The 22,888-nt window shown below is 46.8% G+C and overlaps 1 protein-coding gene across 5 annotated transcripts in view; it reads right to left on the bottom strand.

The window, feature by feature from the left end:
* Positions 1–22,888, bottom strand: part of ADCK1 (aarF domain containing kinase 1) — a 100,132-nt gene that overhangs the window by 50,844 nt on the left and 26,400 nt on the right. For 4 of the 5 annotated variants that reach the window (XM_016156623.2, XM_036239461.1, XM_036239463.1 and 1 more), the window contains one exon: positions 10,990–11,193. The exons of the other annotated variant lie outside the window; for it this stretch is intronic. In XM_016156623.2, coding sequence (XP_016012109.2) covers positions 10,990–11,193 — 204 coding nt within the window. The remainder of the gene's footprint in view (positions 1–10,989; positions 11,194–22,888) is intronic. 5 annotated transcript variants of the gene reach the window in all.

Genomic DNA, 22,888 nt, shown 5'->3' with positions numbered 1-22,888 from the left:
CCAAGGATTGCCTGCAAACTATGAGAAGCGAAGAGAGAGGCATGCAACAGACTCGCCCTCACAGCCTCAGAGGAAGCGACCCTGCCAGCGCCTGGACCTTGGACTTCCAGCCACCAGAACTGTAAGACAACAGATTTCTGTAGTTCAAGCCATTCGGTGTGTGGCATTGTGTTGCAATGTCCCTAGCAAACTACTACGCCACCGACCGGCTGGTCTCCTCTCAAACCCTGAGCGAGCTGCGTGCAGCACTCGTCACGACGCTGCCAGCCTCTGCCGCCCTTGTACTTCTGCTCCTTAGACCTTACTCATCCTTTGAGGGCCAGCTCGAGACCCACCTCCTCCAAGAACCCGCTTCTGAACCTCCCCTGAACTTCGGCATCAGCCCCACAGCTGAGTACTTAATTGTTCTCTAATTACTCCCTCCGTGTATCGTGTATCGTTCTGTCTGCCTGGCTCTGGGAGGCAGGGAGGGAAGGACGTGGCTTTGACATTCTCTATATCCCCCACAATGCTGGCGCAGAGGGAAGAACACATCAGCTGCTCAGCAAATCTGTATTTTCCGAGTGAGCAAAGCAAGTGGTGGATCCCACCCACCCCGGATCAGTGAACAGGGCCACCACGAGCCCAGGACCTCTCTCCGCAGAAAAGCCCAGACGCAGCAGCTGAGCGGAGCATTTGGCGCCCCACTGCAGGTTGGACCCCAAAGACAGGAAGGACCCCTAGCACGGTCTGTGGGTTGAAGGTGAAGTGGTGAGTACCTGGGCATAATCACCCCAACACAGGCAAGTGGGAAGGCTGGCGGAAGGTACAAAGGACACCCTAGAATCCTACCACCACGAGCAATAAACTTATGAAAATACAGCTTCCTCAAAGCGCACAGGACACTGCAAGGCCTCGTGTAGGGTGGAAGCTACTAGAGCCCCTTTGGGGTTCCTTAACGACGAAGCTGGCCTCACTCCTGAGTGCTGGCCATCGCATTCCAGACCCTGAGCAGAACAGTCCGGGAGGACGAGTGCTGGATCGGGCGGGAGCCAGAAGACCTGGGTCCTAGTCCTGCTTCTACCATCGCCCCGTTGTGACAAGTTACATGCCCTCTCTGAGCCTCGGCTTCCTCACCTGTGAAATACGGAGGTCAGACAAGATGATGTCTAAAACCTTACAACCCAAGTGAGTGGTTTCTTAAACACACACGTGCATGCTGGCTCTCTCTCACACACACACACACTATTAGCTGATATGACTTAACACTCGCTTGCCACTGAGCAACAGAGGCTGAGCAAGAAGAGCCAGTGTTGGTCCAAACCCAGGAAGATCCAGGCACCAGGATATAATCCGGATATAAACTGAGGGTCCCAGTCTTACCGCTTTGGCTAACAGCAACTGGGGTTTCCTCTCCGCCAGGCACTGCACTTTCGCTGGGTCATATCCTTCGATCCTCATTACAGCCCTATTAATGTAAGGGTTCCCTACCATCCATCTGCAGATGATGGAACGCAGGCTCAGAAAGAACTAACGATACAGTTAGAATAAGGCAGCGTTTGGGATTCACGCAAGGCTCTCTGACTCCAAAGCCTGTTTTATTAACCCTTATGGCACACTGCCTCAGAAATGATCCTTTTGCTCCTTCTAGAACCAGGCCCTGCCCTTGCACTTAGCCTGTAGTTTACACGGCCCCAGACATATCCTCACATGGCTTTCCACAGGCTCCTACAGAAATGTTCCAGGGACAACGGAACTAAGTCCAAGGCAGAGGCAGAGCTGGCCACCCTGGGGACCCCATAAAGCCGTGCCATGATGTCCTGTGTCAGATGGAGCATCTTGGTGCACGAAACAATCACTGAGCACCTTTTGCATGCCTGGTACTGCCAAGTGCTCTGAAGGAACCCCAGGATGAGCAGGAGGAGACCTGCCATCCTGAGGACTTGAGCCAAGCACCAAAATGGCCAATCGGCTGAAGCAAGAGGACCCCCTGCAGGTCAAGCCGAGTCCACATTCACATCCCACCTGGCAAAGAGGTCAGCGAAGGCTGCAAGGGGACAGGGGCCTTTGTAGTTCCTCAATTCAATTCAACGCAACCACATTCACTCACATCTGCTATGTGCTGAGCTGGGAGTGTGCGAAGGGCCAACGGAGACAATTTCACCAGAAACTACCTTAGTTTCCAGTCTATAAAATAAATAACAGTACCTATTTCAGAGGGTTTTAGTGGGAAGTGAGTTGATCCATGTGAAACTTTTAAAAAGGTTTCTGACACCTGGCAAGCATTCTGTGCGTGTGTGTGTGTGGTTGTGGTTGTTGTTGTTGTCATTGTTGTTTTACCTGAAGCTTAAAAAATGAGAAAGAGTCTGATGAGTGAAGGAGAGAAATGAGAGGATGGGCCGGGGGTGCGCACGCAGGTTAATGAGGTGAAGCCCTGGGCTGTGTGGGGCTGTGTGCAGGACGGAGCAGGCAGAGCTGGGAAGAAATCAGGAGCAGCTCCCGCGCTGCCCTCAGGGGGTCTCTATTCCCCTGGCATGATAGCGACGTGACCCAGGCTGTGTAAGATTCATCTGGAAGCTACAGAATAAAAGGAGACTCAGAGGTGCAGCAGGAGACCCTCACGGAGGAGGCTTCACTAGCAGGCAGGGAAAGGGGTGCGGGGCCTGGGGGGTCGGGGGGCAGCGGCTGCAGGGTGGAGGCCTGGCCAGGCCGACCTGGGGAAGAGCCAGTGTCACCGCAGCCGCCTCGGTCTCCCCCCGCCAGTGACTAATGATACACCATTCGTCCCGGCTGACATTAATGCTTCCCTCCATCCATCTCCCACTCGTTACATTACCATTTATGGCCAAAATCTTTCTCTCTCATAATTGATAAAAATCTCCTTTTGATGTTCGGCATTATTGGGGGGGAAATGTTTTTTTTTTTATTCTTCATTATGTTTTTAATATAAATGTAGTTTTTGTTGCGAGCTGCTGGGAAGGCTGGGAGGAGGTAATCTCTCCCCCTCTCTCCCAGCCCTCCCTGCACCCAGCTTTGAGGCCGTCAGCCCTATTCCCAGAATACTCACTCTGCAGCCTTCTCGGGGCCTGTCTGAGAAGACAAATAAAGCAGACGCCACAACAACAAAGGCTGCGCTGCGGACCGAGGGGAACAAACCTGTAGACGGCTGAAGCCCTCCCCAGCCTGGCCCAGTGGAGCAGCCAGGGGTGGGAAACAGTGAGCTGACGCCTGCCAGGCCCTGCCAGTGTGTGGGAACAGGGGCAAGAAGTCCACAGGGCAGGGACCCCCAGGGGCTGGCACAGAGGAATGCTCAGTAAAGATCTGTCAGTAAATGAGAGGAGGACGGGAGAAGCTGGATCAGCACTGGAAAGAAGGCAGCAAGGAGCACGAGAGCATGCAGGCGCGTGTCACCAGGGAGGGGAGTTTTCGGCCAGCCACAGGTGGAACCAGCCCTGAGGGCAGGAGAGGCCCCTGTGGCCCCTGCGGGAAGCACTTCCCCAGCCCTCACCCAATCCAGCGCACGCGCGTCCCTGCCTATGCCCCACGCCCGGCTCTTCCAGGACGAGGGAAACTGAGTGCAGCTGCCACCCTGCTGGGTGGGTCCTGACCACAGTGCAGTGACCCAAACAGGACCCTGGCCCCCGAGGCTCCACCTCCAACCCCTCCTCCACAGAGTCAGCCCCAGGAACCACAGAGTCAGCCCCAGGAACCAAGAACATGAAACGGTGCTACTGATGGACCTCAGGAAACCACAGATGTCGAAACTGCCCAGCTGAGCGGCCAGCAGCCCCCCAAGGTGAGGATGATGAGGGGGCCACGCTCCAGAAGCCCAGGGCGCAGGCTCCCAAGACAGCCTGTGGGAGATTTCTAACAGTGGGATGGAATGCTCGGTACTGATCAGGGAGGGGAAGAGAAAGCATTCTTCTAGCAAAACGGTATCTGGGGACAGAGAACCATATCAGAAAACCTGGTTAAAGACCCAATTCTACCATTTGCAGTCTCTCAGAACCTTAGTTCCTCATACACATACAGCATCTAGCAGAACACAGGAAAAATGGCTCATGTTTGCTGGCCATTTGCTCTATGCCAAGCACGTTCTATGTGCTCCATATTTGTTAATTCGTTTGACCCCTGTAGCAAGCCTATGTGGCAGGCACTGTCATTATCTTAATTTTACAGATGAGGAAACTGAGGGACAGAGGAAATAAGTAACATGCCCGAGATTACAAAGCTAATAAACCAACAAGCAATTTGGCTCCTGCCCACCTCAAAGGCTCCATCTGAAGCTCGAAAGCAGGACCAAGGGTACAAACGTGCAGCCCTGACTGAGGGCCATGTGAGGAACCATGACGGTAGTTTCATGTGTCAAAGTGGGCCGCTGTAATCAGGTGTTTTGGTCAAACATTACTCTGATGATCTTATGAGTGTGTTTTTGGATGAAATGTACATTCAAATCAGTGGACTTTGAGTAAAGCAGATTGTCCACTACAATGAGGTGGGCCTTGTCCAATCACTTGAAAGCCTGACTAAAACAAGACAAACTTCCCCCAAGAAAGAGGGAATTCTGCCAGTAGACATCCCTCAGATTTGAACTGCAACATGAGCTCTTCCTGGGTTTCCAGCCTGATGACCAATTCTAAAGATTTTAGATTTGCCAGCTTCATTAAGTGCATAAGCCAATTCCTTAAAATCAGTCAATCAATCAAATCTCTGTCTCTGTTTATTTATCTCTCTCTCTCACACACACACACACACACACACTCTCTCTCTCTCTCTCTCTCTCTCTCTCTCTCTCTCTCTCTCTCTCTCTCTCTCTGTTGCTTCTGTTTCTCTGACTAATAGAAGAATGAGATCTGGCCCCGGTAAGGCTGTCACAGCCTGGAGACAGGGATGCCCAGAGGACACATCTTTTCCTAGTTCCCACGAAGCCTCCAGCAGAGCTCTGCAGGCATCCAGAGAAGACAAGGGTCAACCCAGAGCTTGCCATTCACTATCCATGCCGCCACCCTAGCCCCTGGCCCCCAGGCCCCCACGAAGGCCTCTGCTTCAGTCTCTGCACTGCCCTCACTCGGGGCTCCCACGGCCTGGAACCCCTTGCGCAGGCCAGGTGTTCTCCTGCTGACCTCGCCACCTTCCACCTTTGCTGCCACTGGTTCTTACGCTAAGAGTGCCTTCTCTCTGCCACCCCCGCCATGCTTGAAAACAATTAATGTTCTTGAAAGAAGAGCAGCTTTTTCTCTTCTCTCAACTTTTGCTTACAACTTGAGTGAAACAAGACAAAAACATCACGCTCCACCCGTACCTGTAGGTTCATACGAAACAGTGAGGTACGCGTTCTCCAGCCTAAGGAACACTGGTTCTCCAAACCACTCTGGTCAGATGGCCCATCAAGAACACTGAACACCTCAAACCAGTCATGGGAGTGTAAAGTATAGCATAGGGAATACAGTCAATGATACTATAATAACTATGTATGGCATCAGATGGGTACTAGATTTATCAAGGTAAATCACTTCATAAGTTATGTAAATGTCTAATCGCCGTATTGTATACCTAAAATGAATATAATGTTGTATGCCAACTGTAATCAAAAAATTAAAAACTATTTAAAAAAAAAGAACACTGAGCACCCGTCACACAGCAATTGAACCTGGGTACTACGAGGAAGTTAAAAAACAAGGTCAAATCTAGATCCCCCACCAAATGGGAGATTAGGGGTAAAAGATTAATTAAATATGTTTCAGAGGTCACAATCCAAACCCTGAAACCCCAACACCGGTACAAGTGGTGCCCATAACGAAGGTATTTCTGTGCTCCACTCCAGCAGCTGACCTCACTTCTTTTCATTTTTCATAGAACTTCAGTATGTGATACAACTATATTCCAGAACACACGGGACTGGATTATTTAATGAAATATAATGTAACAAGATTGAACTTGTCTGTATGCATTGTGGAGGGGAGAGGGGAAGGGGCATACGTGTGTGTCCATGACCAAAGATAACTGTACAAGGGCAGCGGACAATTCTACCATCTCTTCCTAAACCCCGCTGTAACTCCTATCTCTAAACTTTCCGCCCACCTCTAACCTCCCTGCCTCATCTCTCATATTACGAAATCCATCCCTAATCCATCTTTCCTTGCTCAGGTCCCTCTCCAAGTTCTTCTCTCCCCATTATGAAAAGAACATTCAAAGGCCCTTCGGAATGTGACCTCAGCCCCAACTCTGCAACTTAAGCTTCACTATTTGTCAACCTGCACCCCATATTCTAGTCGACAAGACCATTCACCAAGCACTCTCCGTGCCTCGTGCTTTCCAGTGCTGCACCTTTGCACAGCCCATCCCATTAATCAGTAACCCCCACTCCGGCTGGATTCCGCACCCCTAGTCTCACTCATCTTTGAGAGCCTGGGCCAGATGCCACCTGCTTCAGATAATCTCCATCACCCAGATGAAATCTCTCTGTCTGTTCCTCCCATTCCTCTTGCCCCTCCCCACAACTCTCTCAATCTCTGTCTCTTTCCAGCAAACTCCACGGGCACTTACGCAGCCAAGTATGACAGTGATGAGTATGCCTCCCGATGACTCCAGACTACAGGGCCAGAATGAGGTCGTACCCCTCCTTGGCTGCTTCCAGCACTGTGCCTTTTTCACTAAATACCAGCTGCTTGGATAACAATGAGAGAGAAGGAATGGAAGAATGCAGGAAAAGGTGTAGAACCACAGAATTGCAGGCTGTTAGGGTCTGCAAGAGGCTTCAGAGAACTCCTAACTCAGGTGAGAAAGGTATGAGGATGGGCTGGTGGTCACTGTGAAGAACCTTACCAGGTCCTCCAGCAAGGAGCCAAGAGCTTCTAGGGACCAGAGTGGTCAACAGCCTCATGGCTTAGGCCTGAGTCTGTCCCATTCAGAGTGCAAGGTATCAGCCTGGGCTCCTTCCACAGCATGGACGATGCCCAGGAGTAGAAAGAACTGGAGTCTCATCTACCTATCCCAGCTCCCCTCAGCAGGGAAGGGCCGTATCGCCAACACCCCTCCCTGATTCTCAATCTTAGACGCCATCTGCTGGCCAATGTCAGCACTGCACCTAGATGCACAGCCCCAAGGACAGGCAGGGGACCATGGCTGAGATCCTCCCCAACCCACTCCCGACCCAGATCACTTTTGGGGCAGTAAAAACCTCAGGCTTCTGATTGCTTTCCAGAACCTGTCATTCAGAATTTAAGCTAACATTCGAAATAAGAAGAAAGAAGTAAGTTTCTTTCTGGTAATACTAGCTGAGAAACTTCCTAGACATAGACCCACAGATATTTAGAAAACTGATTTCCAAAAGGATTTCTGCCACAGAGGAGTTTCATTACACAGGAGACAAAGCACTGGGCTGGGAATCGGAAGATCTGAGGTCTCCTCCTGTCACTTAGACTTCTCTACCTTAGCTATGTGGGTCCCTGCCCCCTGCACAGGTGCGCAGGTACACAACCCCTGCCTAAGCAAGTCCCTATGCCAGAACAGTCCCCCTTCACTGGCTCTTACTTCCACACCGATGGCACCGGCTCTGGTCCAGGAATTTGGACTGATCCAGAACCACAGGAAAATCATGGGGTTCAGAAGAGTCGCAGCCTCACTCTCGTTCCCCACCCCCATCCTGGGGACATCCGTTAGGGCCAGTCCCATCTGCCTGGGACAGAGATTGGTCTGAGGACACTAGCTGACCCTCTAAGGTCTCTGCTGATGGGAGGGGCCCCCAAAAGCACAGATGAAACCAACCAGCACAGGCTGGACCACGGTGGCCTCGAGCTCCTCTCTAGCTACCCCTCCCTTCTCTTCGGTCTGAGATTTAGGGGCAGCTATGCAGTCTTTGAGTTCCAGAAAACCTCAGACCCCATTCGAGGACTCAGCCCTAGAAGGAAGATGGCGACGCGTGTATGACAGATCAAGTTTCCTTTAACCATGCTTTTGAAACCAGGGACAAAACAGAGATTTCTACTGAGGGCCCCAAGGCAGTCTTGGAGCCTGGGAGCAGTAGGGCCTGCTCACACATCCTTCAGGAAAAGGGGGGGTGGGGGGGCGGGGACAGCTACTCCTTGAGATGTGTCAAGGGGAGGACTTGAGGCGGAGGGAAGTGCAAAGTGAGTGACTTTCCCCCGCCCTCCACCCCCACACCCACCTACCCAGCTCCCCACACAGCCCCTTTCCCCTCCCTCCACCCACAAACTGGGAAAGTGTGTCACCGGGAACAAATGCCATCTTCCCAGGAGGGAGGAGGAGGAGCAATGGGAAGAGAAAACTTTGATCATGTGCCTGTGGGGGCCGGGGTAAGAAACCGGGGGTTTCTGAGCTTCCAGCTGTGAGGGACGCTCCCACGAAACCATGACCTTGACATTGGCCTCCCCTTCTCAAAGGGTTCAAGATAACCCATAGGGCAGGAGCCACAAGCCACCATGCTCAGGGCTATGTGGCCAGAAGAGCCTGGAGAAGAGGTCCTGAAGATGCAGGGAAAATCTTCCAACCGCAAGCATCCTTTGACCCATTAGGCGGGCCCACCATGGCTGCTGACACCGCGAACTTCTCATATCACCACCTCCTGGCTTAGAGGGAACTACTGGCCCGCTCTCATCTCCCTCCTCCAGCTCTCCACAGACAAGTCAGCTTCCAAGGGTTAATCTGCTGGCTTCTCTCCCATGCAGCGCCCCCCACCCCACCCCACGAGCTGCCACATGCCAGCAATGATGCACTTCACACTGTTATTACAGTGATTTATTTAGTTCTAATTTGGGGGTAAATCTCATGCTGTAAGAAGCAGGAGGCCAATAGTCTTGGCAAAAAGCAAAGCAACGCCCAGGCCCGCACGACGCCGATCTCGTCCCCTCTGCCTGGGGTCCCTCCGTCCCAACCCTGCTCCTCCGAGCCGGCAGCCTGCTCCTGCCTCCAGCCCTGAATTGGGCTTCCCTTACGCATAATACCCCCCATTTTGGAGGAGACATTCCTCGGTAGAAAGGGCGTCCACAGTGGTGTCTATGCTCCCCTCCAGCATGATCCGTCCTCACCCAGAGAGTGAGTCGGTGAGGCCCCTCCAGGCCAGGCTGTCACTGAGGAGTAGAACATCTTTGGCTGGATGCTGGGCACCTCTATATTAAGGGACCAGTAGCCAAGACCAGCTCCATGCAGATCAGAGAATATGGAACAACTGGTCTTTATGAAACCTCAGTCCCTGCTCTCCGTCCTGCCCTGAGTAGCCTAAGGAAGCTGTCACTTGTTCATCCATTGGTTCGTTAAACAAACACTGGCACCTACTAAATACCAGATATTGTTCTGGTGCTGTAGATACAGGTAATAGAACCACCATGGTCTTCATCCCCAAAGACTTTAGTACTTACAGTAAAACCACGTAGATGCAACTAACCAAGCCACAAGATGCACAAGTGGAGGGAGCAAAGTTATACAGAGGGTCAGAGAAGATTTCACAGGAAAGTGGGGATTTGGCTGGGATGGATAGATGGACAAATGACTAGAAACACAAGGAATCAGTTTCCAGAAAGAGAATGGAATACAGACATTCCAGGCAGACAGAAAGCACAAACACTGAGGGCTAAAGGTACATAGTGATCTGAGATAGCAGTGCAACGTGACCAGAGCACAGGGAAATAACAACAGTAGTAGCTAAGATTCTTGAGCATTTGCTCCAGTCAGACGCTGCACTCAGCACTTTCTATTCATTACCTCTTCTAATCTTCACAACAGTTTTATGAGGTTGACACTATGCCCCACTTTACAGATAACAAAAGTGAGGAGCTGGATAAATAATCTGTGAATGGTCCAAACCCCTGGCTCCAAAGCCCACACTCCAAAGCCACTACGTCCCATCCAGTTAGAGTAATGAAAGAGCGAGGCAAGTTGAAGTGGATGGGGTGGATCTTGAAAGCCCTGCTGAAGATTTTATTTTAGGGCACATGGGAGGCATCGAAGGTTGTAAACTAATCTCAGAAAAGACATCAACTGATTGAGACTTGACTTTAAAATTATTTTGCTCAGAAAAATGCTGGAAGAGCCAAATGATTCTCTCAAATTTGAGGTACCCTCAAATTACAGCACAAAATTTGTATGGCTGGGCCTGACTGGGAGGCAGCTCAGCAACCTGCAGACGGCTCCTCAAACCTTCCCTCCCTGTCCCCAGAAGCAATACAACCAGAACTGGTCAGTGACGGCCCATGCCACTGTGCCCACACATCCTGCAGGTCACTAGTATGAGCCCAAAAAAGTGTGACCAGGACTTTGGACAGAAGGGCCCTTTGGCCCCTTTCTCTGTTGCCCAGGGGGGCAGAATGAAGTATGGAAAAGCGAGGTTTGAAGAGGCAAGTTTTAGCACTTAGGAGGAAGCACTTTTATAATTAAGGCAACTGAAAAAGAAAAGACCAGTGTGGGCAGCAGATGAGAGAATAAACTTCCTGTCACTAGAGGTAATCGAGCAGAGGCCAGAGGCCTGTCTGCCACAGATGGCCCAGACAAACCGGTGCGCTGAATGACTCGGACAGCTTACTGACAGCGTTACTGAGCAGTGCACTGGAATCGCTTACGGAAGTGTCCTCAGACACTTTACCTTACCACCTAAGCCTCCACCCCTCGTCTGCGAAATGGGCTCAACAACAGCACCTACCGCGTATGTTTGTGTGAGGGGTGAGCTAATGCATGAAACACAGCACAGCTGTCGGCACACAGTCACCCCTCAATGATTGATAGATATGACTAGGCTGAACCATAGAAATCAAATTAGGTTGCAGGTCAAAAACAGTAGAATGTGAACTACTTCATGTGGTTCAATGAATGTTTTTTTACAGAGGACCACTGAGGTTCCTTCGAACAGCTTTGATTTGATTTCAGGACTGAAAGCTGCAGTTAAGTGTGGTTCCACACCAGCAGTGGGTCCCCAGCACCTGGCAGAGGGAACTAACTGCCAGGGCCTTTTCAGAAGCATCCTGTCCCAGGGCCCAGCCCTCCCAACAGACGGGGTACCTCTTTGCCCAGGTCCTCGCGGATGACCTGGCGGACCTCTTGCATGCTGCTCTGTGGGGCCTGGCTATGCAGCACCTTCAGCGTGCTGGTGTACTCCTGGGGCAGCAGGTAGTCTAGGGCCCCCAGGTGCTGGCCCACCTTGATGAAGGTGCCCCGGTTGGCACAGCAGAGCTCACAGAGACGCCTGGCAGAACGAAGGTGCACCTGCAAGGGAGAGACCAGGACAGGAGAGGTGTGAACACACAGTGTCCACGGGACACTGTTTCCTTTGCTGCCCCTTCTGCTGGACAACCCTATTTATTCTCCAGTGTACACATGAGCGCACATGCATGCACGCGTGCGCGCGCACACACACACACACACACACGCACACGCCCCACCCCGTCCCCCTTCGTTCACCTTCTCTCTCCATGTTCTCCTTCAGTCTCAGTACCCGGAGCAGCTGATTCCAGCCTCATCCTGAAGGCCAGCCTTCTCATGTGGCCTGATGCTTCTCATCTCCTTTCCATCAAAACTTCCCTAGTCTAGGTCCTACTCCCTCAGAAACAAGTGTTTGTTCAAGGCTTTTTGCCAAATCTAATCTACTAATGATTCATTCAAGGGTATATTGAATTAATGGATTGGCCACCCGACCCTGACAAACTAATACTATATTTTGTTTGGAGGTCCATAATTTATAAAACATGGTCATATACATTATTTCTTTTAATCCTTACAGCAGCTCAGGAAGGCAGGTATTGGTAACTTTAAAGATAAACTCAGATGTTCTGCTTATTAAAAAAAAAAAAAAAAAGCTAATAAATGTCAAAAGAAAGTCTAGAAAACACTCTAAACCCAGGGCTCTTTTAACTCAGTAAACTTTTGCAGTGGTCTCCTATTAACTGGAGTTAAAATTTTACTGGAACATGGAGTAGGCAGCCGGGCCAGTTGTCCATGACAGGCCAGCCTTAACCAGTGGCCCACCTTCTTCCATAGCTCGGAAGTGGCCCCGTCTGCCCCTAGGTTGTACCTCTCTGGTCATCATCCCAGCTCAGGTGAGGGTCTTGGAACAATCAGGGTCTTGTCTTCTTGGAGCTACAGCTTCTGAGGCAGGACGAGGCCATGGGTACACACAGAAGACAAGGGAGCCCAGTGCCCTGTGGGAACCTGGTACCTTCTTCCACCCATGAAGTCAACTAAGAGATGGTTAACATCTGTGATGGACTCTTAAGTGCTATGAAAGATGCTGACATAACTAAGTGCATCTTGGAGGCAATAAACCACGTGAAGAATTAAATAACAGTTGGCAAACAACATGGAAGAAATGTTCAAAGATCCTGTATAATTAGTTGCCAAGTGAACCATACAGAAAACCGTTACTTTAGAAATTAAGAAGAGAACACTGCAGCCCTGAACACCCTCGTCCCAGCAGCCAGGACACCCATCTGCCCCCTCCCACCACAGCAGAGCAGATGCCCCAGACTCCGGGCACTGGCAGGATGTCCTTAGGCCCTTCAGGGCCCGCCCACGTCCAGCTCTGCTGGACACCACTGTCTCCCACCCCAACACACTCTTGGGGAACCCTATGTACACATGACTCCATCCTCTGGGCAGAGTCCTCCGCCTTGATGTGGATACCTAGCTGAAGCTGGGCCAAGGGGAGTCTTTTTCCCTGACAGGGGCTTATAGGGAGAAGGGACTTAATTCTAAGAATTAAGAGAGAGCGCACACCTCTAGATGAGTCAAAGTGTTGTGGGGGATGGGTAGATTCTCTTTCTTGAGAATTTGGCACTGGGGACTGCGCTGGCCAGTGCCAGATGGTGAAAGGTCAGTGCTATGGCTGGCCAAGGCCACACTCAAGCCCTAGTTCTGAAGTAAGAAAGATGGTTAATTTGGTCAAACATGGAACCATATCCTTACAGAACAAGAGTCCAGGCTGTTATGAACAAATGACTTTTTGTAGCTCAAATAATCATCCTCCGATTCCGATCCAGTTGAAGAGAGACTACAATCACCAGCAGAATAAGGGGCAGCCAGAAAGGCATCCACGCTGTGGTCAGGGCCCAGGTCCAGCCAGAGACGCTCGGGGAGGCTGCCCTGGAACCCAGCAGCCCATTCCCCTAAGGAGGTACACTCAGCCTCCACTCAAAACTGTTCCAGGGTCAATGCCAAATGGAAGCAGAGGACAGGGATGTGGGGTGAGGACACACCCCACTTTCTCTTCCCCTCTCAGTAAAGACATCGGCCACCATGTATTCACTGGGGACTTACAGCAGGCCGAGTCCCATGCCCTCCGCCAGGTGGGGAGATGTGACAGAGCCACTCACACACAGAGAATGACACTTGGCAGTGGGATCCACTGAGTACTGCGTGAGCTCTTGGATGGAAGAAACAAGGAGGCTGGGTTAGAGGAGAGGCCTGGCTCCTGGGAGGAGACGTGGGGTGTGGACGATGGCCTCTCAGCTCCCAATCCACCCTTCTTCGCCTGTGTTGTAATACCAGAGCTGGACTGTGTCATTTCTCCACTATCAGATGGCTCATTACTAGGTTCTGTCAACGGGGGCTCTGGAGGGACACTGGGAGGCCACGACAGAGCAAGAAGTCTCCCTCACCGGTCCAGCTATGCCATTCACAGCAGAGCGGCCAGCGGGTCAGTGGCTTGGGAGTACCCACTTCGGTGGCCCTCCCAGACCAACTCACCCTAAATTTCTCCACCACCTAGTAAGCCCATCCTGCGGACCAACCCAGACCCACACTCTCCAGCAAGTGTTCTAACCACCCAGCAGGCCACGCCTACACATCAGCTCCGGCTTATTCCTCCTATTGATTTCTCTGCCACGAGGCTGGCTGAGCCCATGGACCATGGCTCCCGCCATATCTCCCCACCACCAGGGAGGGAGGCCCCGGCTGAGTCCTCAGCTCTGTCTTTGTTCTGTCCCCTCAGCTCTAGACAGAGTAGCTGCTTTATGTCTCTGTTACTTCTGTACCCTTAGAATCTTCTTTTAATCCTTCTAGGAATTAACTGTCTTTTACTAATTAATAATCCTTTACATTAAATTTTCTCCATTCAAATCACTGGTGTGACTAGACTGCTGATATACAGGCTTAGCCCTGTTTTTGAACAGATTAGGATAAAAAAAGAAGGCATTTTAGAACAAGAGAACACATAACAACACGCCTGTGTGTGTGCATGTGTGCGTGCATGTGCATGTTTGTTTTGATGGCCTGCTCCACCGTTTTCTTTAGACTAGATTGATACCTGCATTTGTCTCTGCTGCTGGCAGCCATTAGAAAGCATCAGCCTCACCCTGCCAAGTCCTGTCACCGGGGAGCAGAGACAGGGCTCTGCGGCCCCTCACCTGTGGCTCGAGCCAGTCCCAGATAGGATGTCTCTTGGCACAAAGTGATGGTCACCATCAGGACACTGTCTGGGCAGTGCTCAGGCATCCTCTGGTCACGCAAGCCCAGGAGGCCAGTCTATCCCCAACTCAACAGTTTTTTGGCACATCAGCTTTTGGGGCAAACCATGTGTGTCCCCTGTATGCTCTGTGTACCTCAGGGAAATCCCCACATGTGCCATAATGTGTGGACTGATGGCGACTATGGGTCAAAAACCATCATCTTTGAAACTGAGTAAGCATCTACTGCAAATGACACCCACATTCCAACTAAAGCAGCCCCCAATTCACATTCAAACATCTTCTACACACACATGTGCACACACGTGCATACACACACACAAACACACACACACACACACACACACACACACACACGTAGATGAGGGACACCGTTACTCACCAAAAAATTAAAATATTCTTTTAAGCTCAAAAGACACAAATGCTGTCTAGTAGAGCAGGCACTCTAATCTCCAGGGTCCCTTTCCAGCTGCAGCTCCTATAGATTTACTGTCCCTTGGGATCAGAAGGCAGACCCCACTTAGAATTTCAAGAAACCACTGGCTTAATGCAACGCCCTCCCCCGCCCCTTTCAACATCACTTACTCAATTTGATACCTGAAGGGGCTAAGCCTGCTGGCAGCAGGGAATACACACAGGAATCTCACAGTTCTCTCCCACCCAACATCCCTCCTCTGATCCTGAGAGCATGCCCAATGAAACGCAGAGCTTCCAGAATCTCCTGGCTTCTGCATTCCTTTGCATCTGGTCCTTCATACAACACATCCCTTGGAGTACTTACATAAGCATAAGCACCAGGAGGGACATGCGGGCAAATGGAGGTTAGTTTATAACAGCTCTGTTCAATAGAACATTCTGTAACGACGAAAATGTTCAGTATTTGCGTTGTCCCATATGCGGTCACTAGCTACGCGGCTATCAGTGGCTATCGAGCACTTGAAATGTGGCTAGTCTGACTGAGGAACTGAAGTTTTCATTGTACTTAATTTCATATCATTTAAACTTAAACCGCCACATGTGGCCAGTGGCTACCATATTGGACAACTCAGGTTTATGAATTAGTAACAAGTACAATAAATAAATAAGCATTTTTTATCATTTCTTATTCATTTAAACTAAAAAAAAAAAAAAATGGGCACCTGTTTCTCTCCCCTACCCTGCCTCTTGCAACCACCAATCTGTTCTCTGTATCTATTAGCTTGGTTTGCTTTGGTTTGGTTTTAGATTCCACACTTAAGTATTTGTCTTTCTCTATCCGACTCATTTCACTTAGCATAATGCCCTGAAGGGCCATCCATGTTGTCAGCAAGATTTCATTCCTTCAAATGGCTAATATTCCATTGTGTATATATGCTACAATTTCTTTAACCACTTATCTATCGATGGAGACTTAGGTTGTTTCCATATCTTAGTTATTGTAAATGATGCTGCAATGAACACGGGGTGCATACATCTTTTCAAATTAGAGTTTTGAGTTTCTTCATATAAATACCCAAAAGTGATATTGCTGGGTCATATGGTAGCTATATTTTTAATTTTTTGAGGAACCTCCATACTGTTTTCCATAGTTGCTACACCAATTTACAATCTCACCAACAGTGCACAAGTTCCCTTTTCGCCACATCCTTGCCAACCCTTGAATAATCACTTATTTGGTACCCTGTTCTGAGTACAATTCCTGGTCCACAGTAAACACTCAAATCTAGGTGGTGGTGGTGGTGGTGGTTATTGTTTTTAAATCTGCACAAAATCTCTAAAATGATTTTAATATGTGTCTTTAAGGATGAAGAAATAATGTCAGAGGGGTTCAGTGATATTCCCAACGTCCCAGAGCCAGTAAATGGTGAAATGTTGGTGTGTTCAACCATGTGCCAGGAACAGGGATCAACTGAATTTCTCTACGTACAAGCATTGTGAGGATGCAAGAAAGTGCGGCTGTGGTCCTCATGGGCCGGCAGCTTCCGATGCAGACTGAGAAGTGGACATGCACCCGCCACATGAGAATCACCAATGGCAGGCAGTTAAGGTAGCTGTTCAGTCACTCCCAGATATGACATGTGCTAGAGAGGTCACTAGGGTGGCATGGAAGTTGAATCAAGTAGATGCAGTTCAAAAGTCCGGTACAGGCTGTAACTGGTCTTAACTACAAGAAATGGTTACTAGCATCGGCTCTAAAATCAAAAAGACCAGAGTTCAAATCTGACTTTGCTACTTTCCTGTAATACAATTGTGGACAAGTTAATAACAGCCTGTTTCCTCCTCAGGAAAAGGAAGAGAAAAATGCTAACTGTCACTGAAATGATCAAACGAAGCAATGTAATAAAAAGAGTTAAAAACAGGGCTCAGCATATAGTCAGTCAGTGCTCAACAAACGAATAAAAAGAGACAGAGGGGAGGGAAAAACCCATCTTCCTAGAAAAATACAATTTAAAAATAAAATAAATAAATAAATAAAAATAAACACTTCAGGCCCATCTACTCCCTATACTTTGTTCAGTCCAACAAGTCGAGACCACAATCTAATAGACAGAAATAAGCTAATTTCATGCTGTGTCATTTAAATTGCAAAGCATCCGTGCATAAGAAATGCAAATAGCTATAAAGCCCTATCCTAATATACCAGTTTCAGGTTCTCCTCCCCAAAGATCTCCCTACTGCTGTTACTACACTAACACTGACCACCCATTTGCTCACGGGACTCGCGCCTTGCCTTTACCCAGCACCTGGTCTCACTGGCTGGCCAGGTGTGCCACAGCAGCATGTCTTCACTGCAGAGCCCCCACACGCCCCCTTCTGTCCCGGCCAAAAGATGCCAGGAGCAGCTGGCACCGACTCCCTGCCCCTCCTCCAACTTCGTTTTCACTTTCAGCTCAATAACTTCCCTTACAATTATCTCATTACCAATAACCTTGCTGTAATGGGTTTTAATCTCCCTCATATTAATTAAAAGCATTGTCATTAGCCAGCTTGGTTTGGGGTTTGAGAGGGGAGTGGTGAATAGCTAATAAGATCAACTCAGTGCTGATTAGTTATTGATTGGGAGGGATGGAGCAAAGGCCCAAGGAGGGCAATTCTTAACTTGTCTGAATCCCCAAGAGCAAGGTGCATGGCCTCCAAACTTGGCCAAAAGGTACAAACGTCGGATCAATCAACAGGTTTCCCCATCAGAACTGGGCAATATCTCCGATGGGGTTTAGGGGTGTGTATCAACAGAGAGGAAAGAGACAGCCAGAAACACATACATACACACCCCACACAACACAGGAAGGAAGAATCAGTGAAAGAGAAAGTGACAGACCCTAAAACAGAGAAGAATTTTGATTAATTCTTCTAGTCAAAAACTCAAGACCCAAAGGAAATGCACTGGACCGTCAACAGTGCTATCTCTGGGCTGTGAGATTACAAGAGTATTTTTTCCTCTTTATAGGTTTTTCAGTATTCCCCAAATTTTGGAAAACTAATATATATTATGCCAAGAATGGGGAGAAAATTTTTTTTAAATCATCTCTTCTTCAGTATCTTCTGGAAATAGAAAAGCTCAGCTGACTTTTTTTTTTTTTTTTTCAGCTTTAAATGTACAAGACTCTGCCACACAGACTTTGGCGCAGAGAGAGGAATCCAGCAGCTCCTCCCAAATTCCACAGGGTGCTATGACGCAAGTGTGTGTTTTCATCATGATATGCGATTGTAACTACCCCCTCATCCCAAGAAATCAGGTCAGGACGGCCTCGAAGATCTCCTTTCCGAATGTTACCCTTTGTTTTAAGCCCTCGTTTAGTCAACAAAGTAAAACTCATCATGTCTTGGGGAGAAAAAAAAAAAAAACATTTGCAGTTTCTAAACATTTTGAAGCAGAGGAGACCAGCCGCAATTTAATCCCACTCCTCGGGAGTGTCTCCTGCTTCTCTTCTGATCACACATGGGTAAATCCTGGTAAAGAACACGGGGCCGGCATCGGCCCACCTCAGTCAACATCCCAATTTCACCACTCAGAATCTGCTGACCTTGGCAAGTTACGTGACCAGTGTCTATTCCAGGCATCTCATCTAAAAAAGCAAAATAATACTTAGTGCCTATTTCATGGGGCTGCTGTGAAGGTTAACCGAGGTAGCTCATACACATGCTCCACTTAGCCAGAGCTGGCATTTCTGTACTTGTAAGGGTACCTAGGATTTGTTTTAAACAGATATGGTAAGACACACGGACACAGAAACGACCGTCACAAAGGAAGATTTTACTCACAGTTCCCTAGAAGCAGGAGGCTTGGCATGCCATGCAGAGTTACCTAGAGAGGCACCAAAATTGGCCAGGAGACACAGGGATGGAATGGAAAATGTGGGCAAGAGCTTTAATTGGAGATTCCATGAGAAATAATGGGTGAGACAGAGTAAGCAGGGTTAGGATTAACCAGTTTGAATAACTTCAGTGGACTTTGGAGCACAGGGCATGTCCCTAGTTGTTTGGTGCCTGATCCTGGGGTGATGAGGACCCATGGATAGTGGCCCAGAGTATAACTGCTCGGTGAAGAAGGTGCTTGGTGGGTATTGGGCTCTGGATTGGGTGGTTGCCTACAAAAGGCATTCTCCCAGGTGCGGCATTTGCTAACTCTGAGAATTAGGTAATCCTGGAAGAGGCATTTCCTCTAGTTTCAGCAAGGCTGCAGATGTCAAAGGATCAGAAAATACAGGGGAAAAACGTGATAAATACAATATTCTCGGTATACTCCCTTGGGGAATCTCATCTAGTATCACGGTTGTAAATATCACCAACCCACTAATGACACACAATTGCATATCCCCTGCCAAGACCTGCTCCCTGACTTGGGACTCACATGTCCAACTGCCTTCTGACATCACTCCAATGTCCAATGAGCTCCTCACACTTAGCGTGACTTTCTCACCACTCCCACCACCACCAAACCTGCTCCTCCCACAGTCGTCCCGATCTTAGGAAACTGAACTCTAAACTTAGGGTTGCTGAAGCCATACATCTTGATGTAATCCTTGACATCTTTTCCAAAACAGGGACCAAAACTACCTTACCATCTGAAACAACAACAACAACAAAAAAGGTTTTTAAGGCGCTGGACATAAGGCAATAAAAGGTAGTGATTCCTGAGAGCTGGAAAACAAACACCGTGAACCCTATGATTGCCCCAGTTTACTGCATTAAGAGCTTCCAGGCCACAGTGCAGGAAAGGGGAACCCAGGCAATGCCCACAGGGCTCCCTGAGTTGAAGAGACAGAGCTGAGAGTCCACGAAGACTGAAGCGGCTCGAGTTCGCAGGACAGGGTACTGGAAAGGAGAGAGCTGTACAAAGACAGAGCACTGGATCTGCAGAGGGCCCAGCTCACGTTTCCAGCTGAGAACAGTCAGTACATGCGCATGAGAAAACCACCTGAGTTCAAAGGAAGAACAACCCCGAAAGACTGGAATTAACAGTACCAGTGCTGACATAGAGCCTATTTCCACCAGCCAGACTGGAAAACCACATAATTCATGCTACATTTGTTATAATGCCCAGCAAGGGCTTGCCCCAGTACTGGGGACTATCTCAAAGAAAACACTGCCCCATTCTCATCTAACAAATATTCAATACTTGAAAAAAAAATCAAACTATTTTCAGCTAACTAAAATAAAGCTAGAATGGCAATTTATATCAGACAAGAAAACTCCAATCCAAGACAGTGTCACAGTTGAATTCTATCAAACATTTAAAGAAGAAATAATTCCGACTGCATACAAACTCTTCCAGAAAACTGAAGGCAGAATACTCCCCAACTTGTTCTGAGACCAGCATTACCCTGACATCAAAACCAATGGAAAATACAAGGGAAAACTAAAAGCTGTAGAGCAATATTCAGCTTGTAGATACAAAACTTCTAAAAAAAAAAAAATAGCTAACTGAATCCAACAATTTTTTTTAAAGACTCTATTCTTCTCATTACATCCTATCAGGTGGTACACAATTTTGATTTGTCTCCCTACAGGCAATGTTAATTTTGACCATTTCATTAAAATGGCTATCCACCTGGTTTTCCTCATTCAAAGTAACTTGTTTTCTCTTTATAATTAGTATTTTGTGGGGAAGTACTTCCAAATTTTACAAATAATCAATTCTTTATCAAACTTTTAATTTATTCATTTATTTATATCAGTTTGAACTCACAAATTTCTACTTTTTTCAATGGATCACAATCTATTACTATCATTGTTAATTTTAACAGCCTTATTGAGGTATTTTAATACACAATAAACTACATATATTTAAAACATATAATACAATGCTTTTTGACATATGTATACAACTATGAAACCATTACCATAATCAAGCTAGTAAACATATCCATCACTCCCAAAAGCTCCCAATGTCCCTTTGTAATTCCAGCCCCATACTTCTTATCTCCAGACGATTAATCTGCTTTTTGTCAGTCTAGACTAGAATCTTCTAGAATTTTATATAAATGAAATCATACAGCCCAGGTTCTTTTATCATCTAGGCTTCTTCACTCAACAGGTTTCTAAGACCCATCTATGTTGTTACATATAGCCATATATTTATTCTTTTTCTTACTGAGTAGAATTCCATTGTATAAATATACCACGATTCACTTATTTATTCATCTGTTGATGTACATTTGGGTTCTTTCCAGTTTGGGAGTACAAATAAAGCTGCCATAAATGTTCATACACAAGTCTTTTCATGGGCATATGCTTTCATTTCTCATGGGTAAATATTTAGGAATGTGATGGTCAAATTGTGCGGCAGGTATATGTTTAACTTTTTAAGAAACTAAACTGTTTTCTAAAGTGACTGTACCATTTTACGTTCCCTCCAACAGTGAATGAGAGTTCCTCCATATCCTCCCAATGCTGAGTATAATAAGTCCTTTTTATTTTAGTCATTCTAAGAGGTGTGTAATAGTATTTCATTAAATTTGTGTTTCCCTAACATGTTGAGCATCTTTTCATGTGTTTATTTGCGATCTCTGTATCTTTTTCGGTGAAATGAAATGTCAGTCCAAATCTTTTGTCCATTTTTTAATGGGTTGTTTGTTTTCTTATTATTGAGTTACAGGAATTCTTTATATTTCATATATAAGTACTTTGTCAGATATATGATGTGCAAATATTTTCTCCCAATCTGTACCTTGTCTTTCCTTTCTCTTAACAACATCTTTCAAAAAGAAGTTTTTTTTATTTTGATAAAGTAATATTTGTCACTTTTTCTTTTATGGATCATGCTTTTGGTGTTGTATCTAAGAAATATTTGCCTAACCCAAATTATGATTATTTTCTCCTATATTTTCTTCTAGAAGTTTTATAGTTTTGGGTTTTACATTTGAGTATGTAGTCTATTTGGAATCAATTTTTATACATGGTGTGAGGTGTGGCTCACAGTTCAATTTTGCATATGAATATCTGAATTGTCCCAGCTGTTTGATGAAAGGACAAACCTTTCTACACTGAATTGACTTTGCATCATTGTGAAAACAATGGTTCATATATGTGTGGGTCTATTTCTAGACTCTCTAATCAGTTCCATAGATTGGTGTGTCTATCTTTACACCAGTACCACACTGTCTTGATTACTACAGTTTTATAGTAAGTCTTGAAATCAGATAGTATTATTCCTTCAACTTTATTCTTCTTTTTCAGTGTTATTTTCTAGCATTGATTCCAAAACCCTCTGCATTTCCATGTGAATTTCAGAAGCAGCTTGGCTTCTTAAAAAAAAAAAAAAAAGTCTCCTGGGATTTTGCCTGAGATTGCCATGAATCTGTAGATTTATTTGGAGAGAAAAGGCATCTTAATAATATTGAGTCTTCCAACCCATTAACATTATATATCTCTCCATTTATTGGGTCTTCTTTAATTTCTCTCAGCAATGTTTTGATTTATATATCACTTTAGAAATTTCTCCTAAGGAAATAATTCAAGATATTAAAAAAAAAAAAACCCTATGTACAAAGATGTTCAGATGTGTTAATTATAATGGAAAGACACATACATGGATGCATTTAAAAGTGGAAAGGGGAAGAGTTAAGTAAATTATGCAACAGTCACACAATGAAGTACTAAGTAGTCATTTTAAATGAAATGCTAAGGCTCACATGTTAAATGAGAAAAACAGTTCATTATATTGTTAGAACACTATGGAAATAACAGGAAGGCGTTAGAAGAGTGTATATCAAATGTATAGTGCATTCGAATTTCTGAAATTATAGGTGATTTTTTTCCTGACTCTACATTTTTTATAATAGTTTTTTTTACATTTTAAAATTGAGATAGAATTCACATACCATAAAACTTACCATTTTAAAGACTATAATTCAGCAGTTTTTACTATATTCACAAAGTTATGCAACTAGTAACACCATCTAATTCAAGAACATATAAATTGTTTTATTTTTTTAAATCAATTATTTTAATCACATGTCATATAAATATCCATCTTGAGTCTTTTAAAAAAAAAAAAAAACTCCTGTTTTCATTTAATT

Source organism: Rousettus aegyptiacus, unplaced genomic scaffold (genome assembly GCF_014176215.1).
Source record: "Rousettus aegyptiacus isolate mRouAeg1 unplaced genomic scaffold, mRouAeg1.p scaffold_m13_p_3, whole genome shotgun sequence".
NCBI classification, from domain to species: domain Eukaryota; kingdom Metazoa; phylum Chordata; class Mammalia; order Chiroptera; family Pteropodidae; genus Rousettus; species Rousettus aegyptiacus.
The sequence above is the reverse complement of the archived record's forward strand: the minus strand, read 5'-3'. Positions and strand labels throughout refer to the sequence as shown.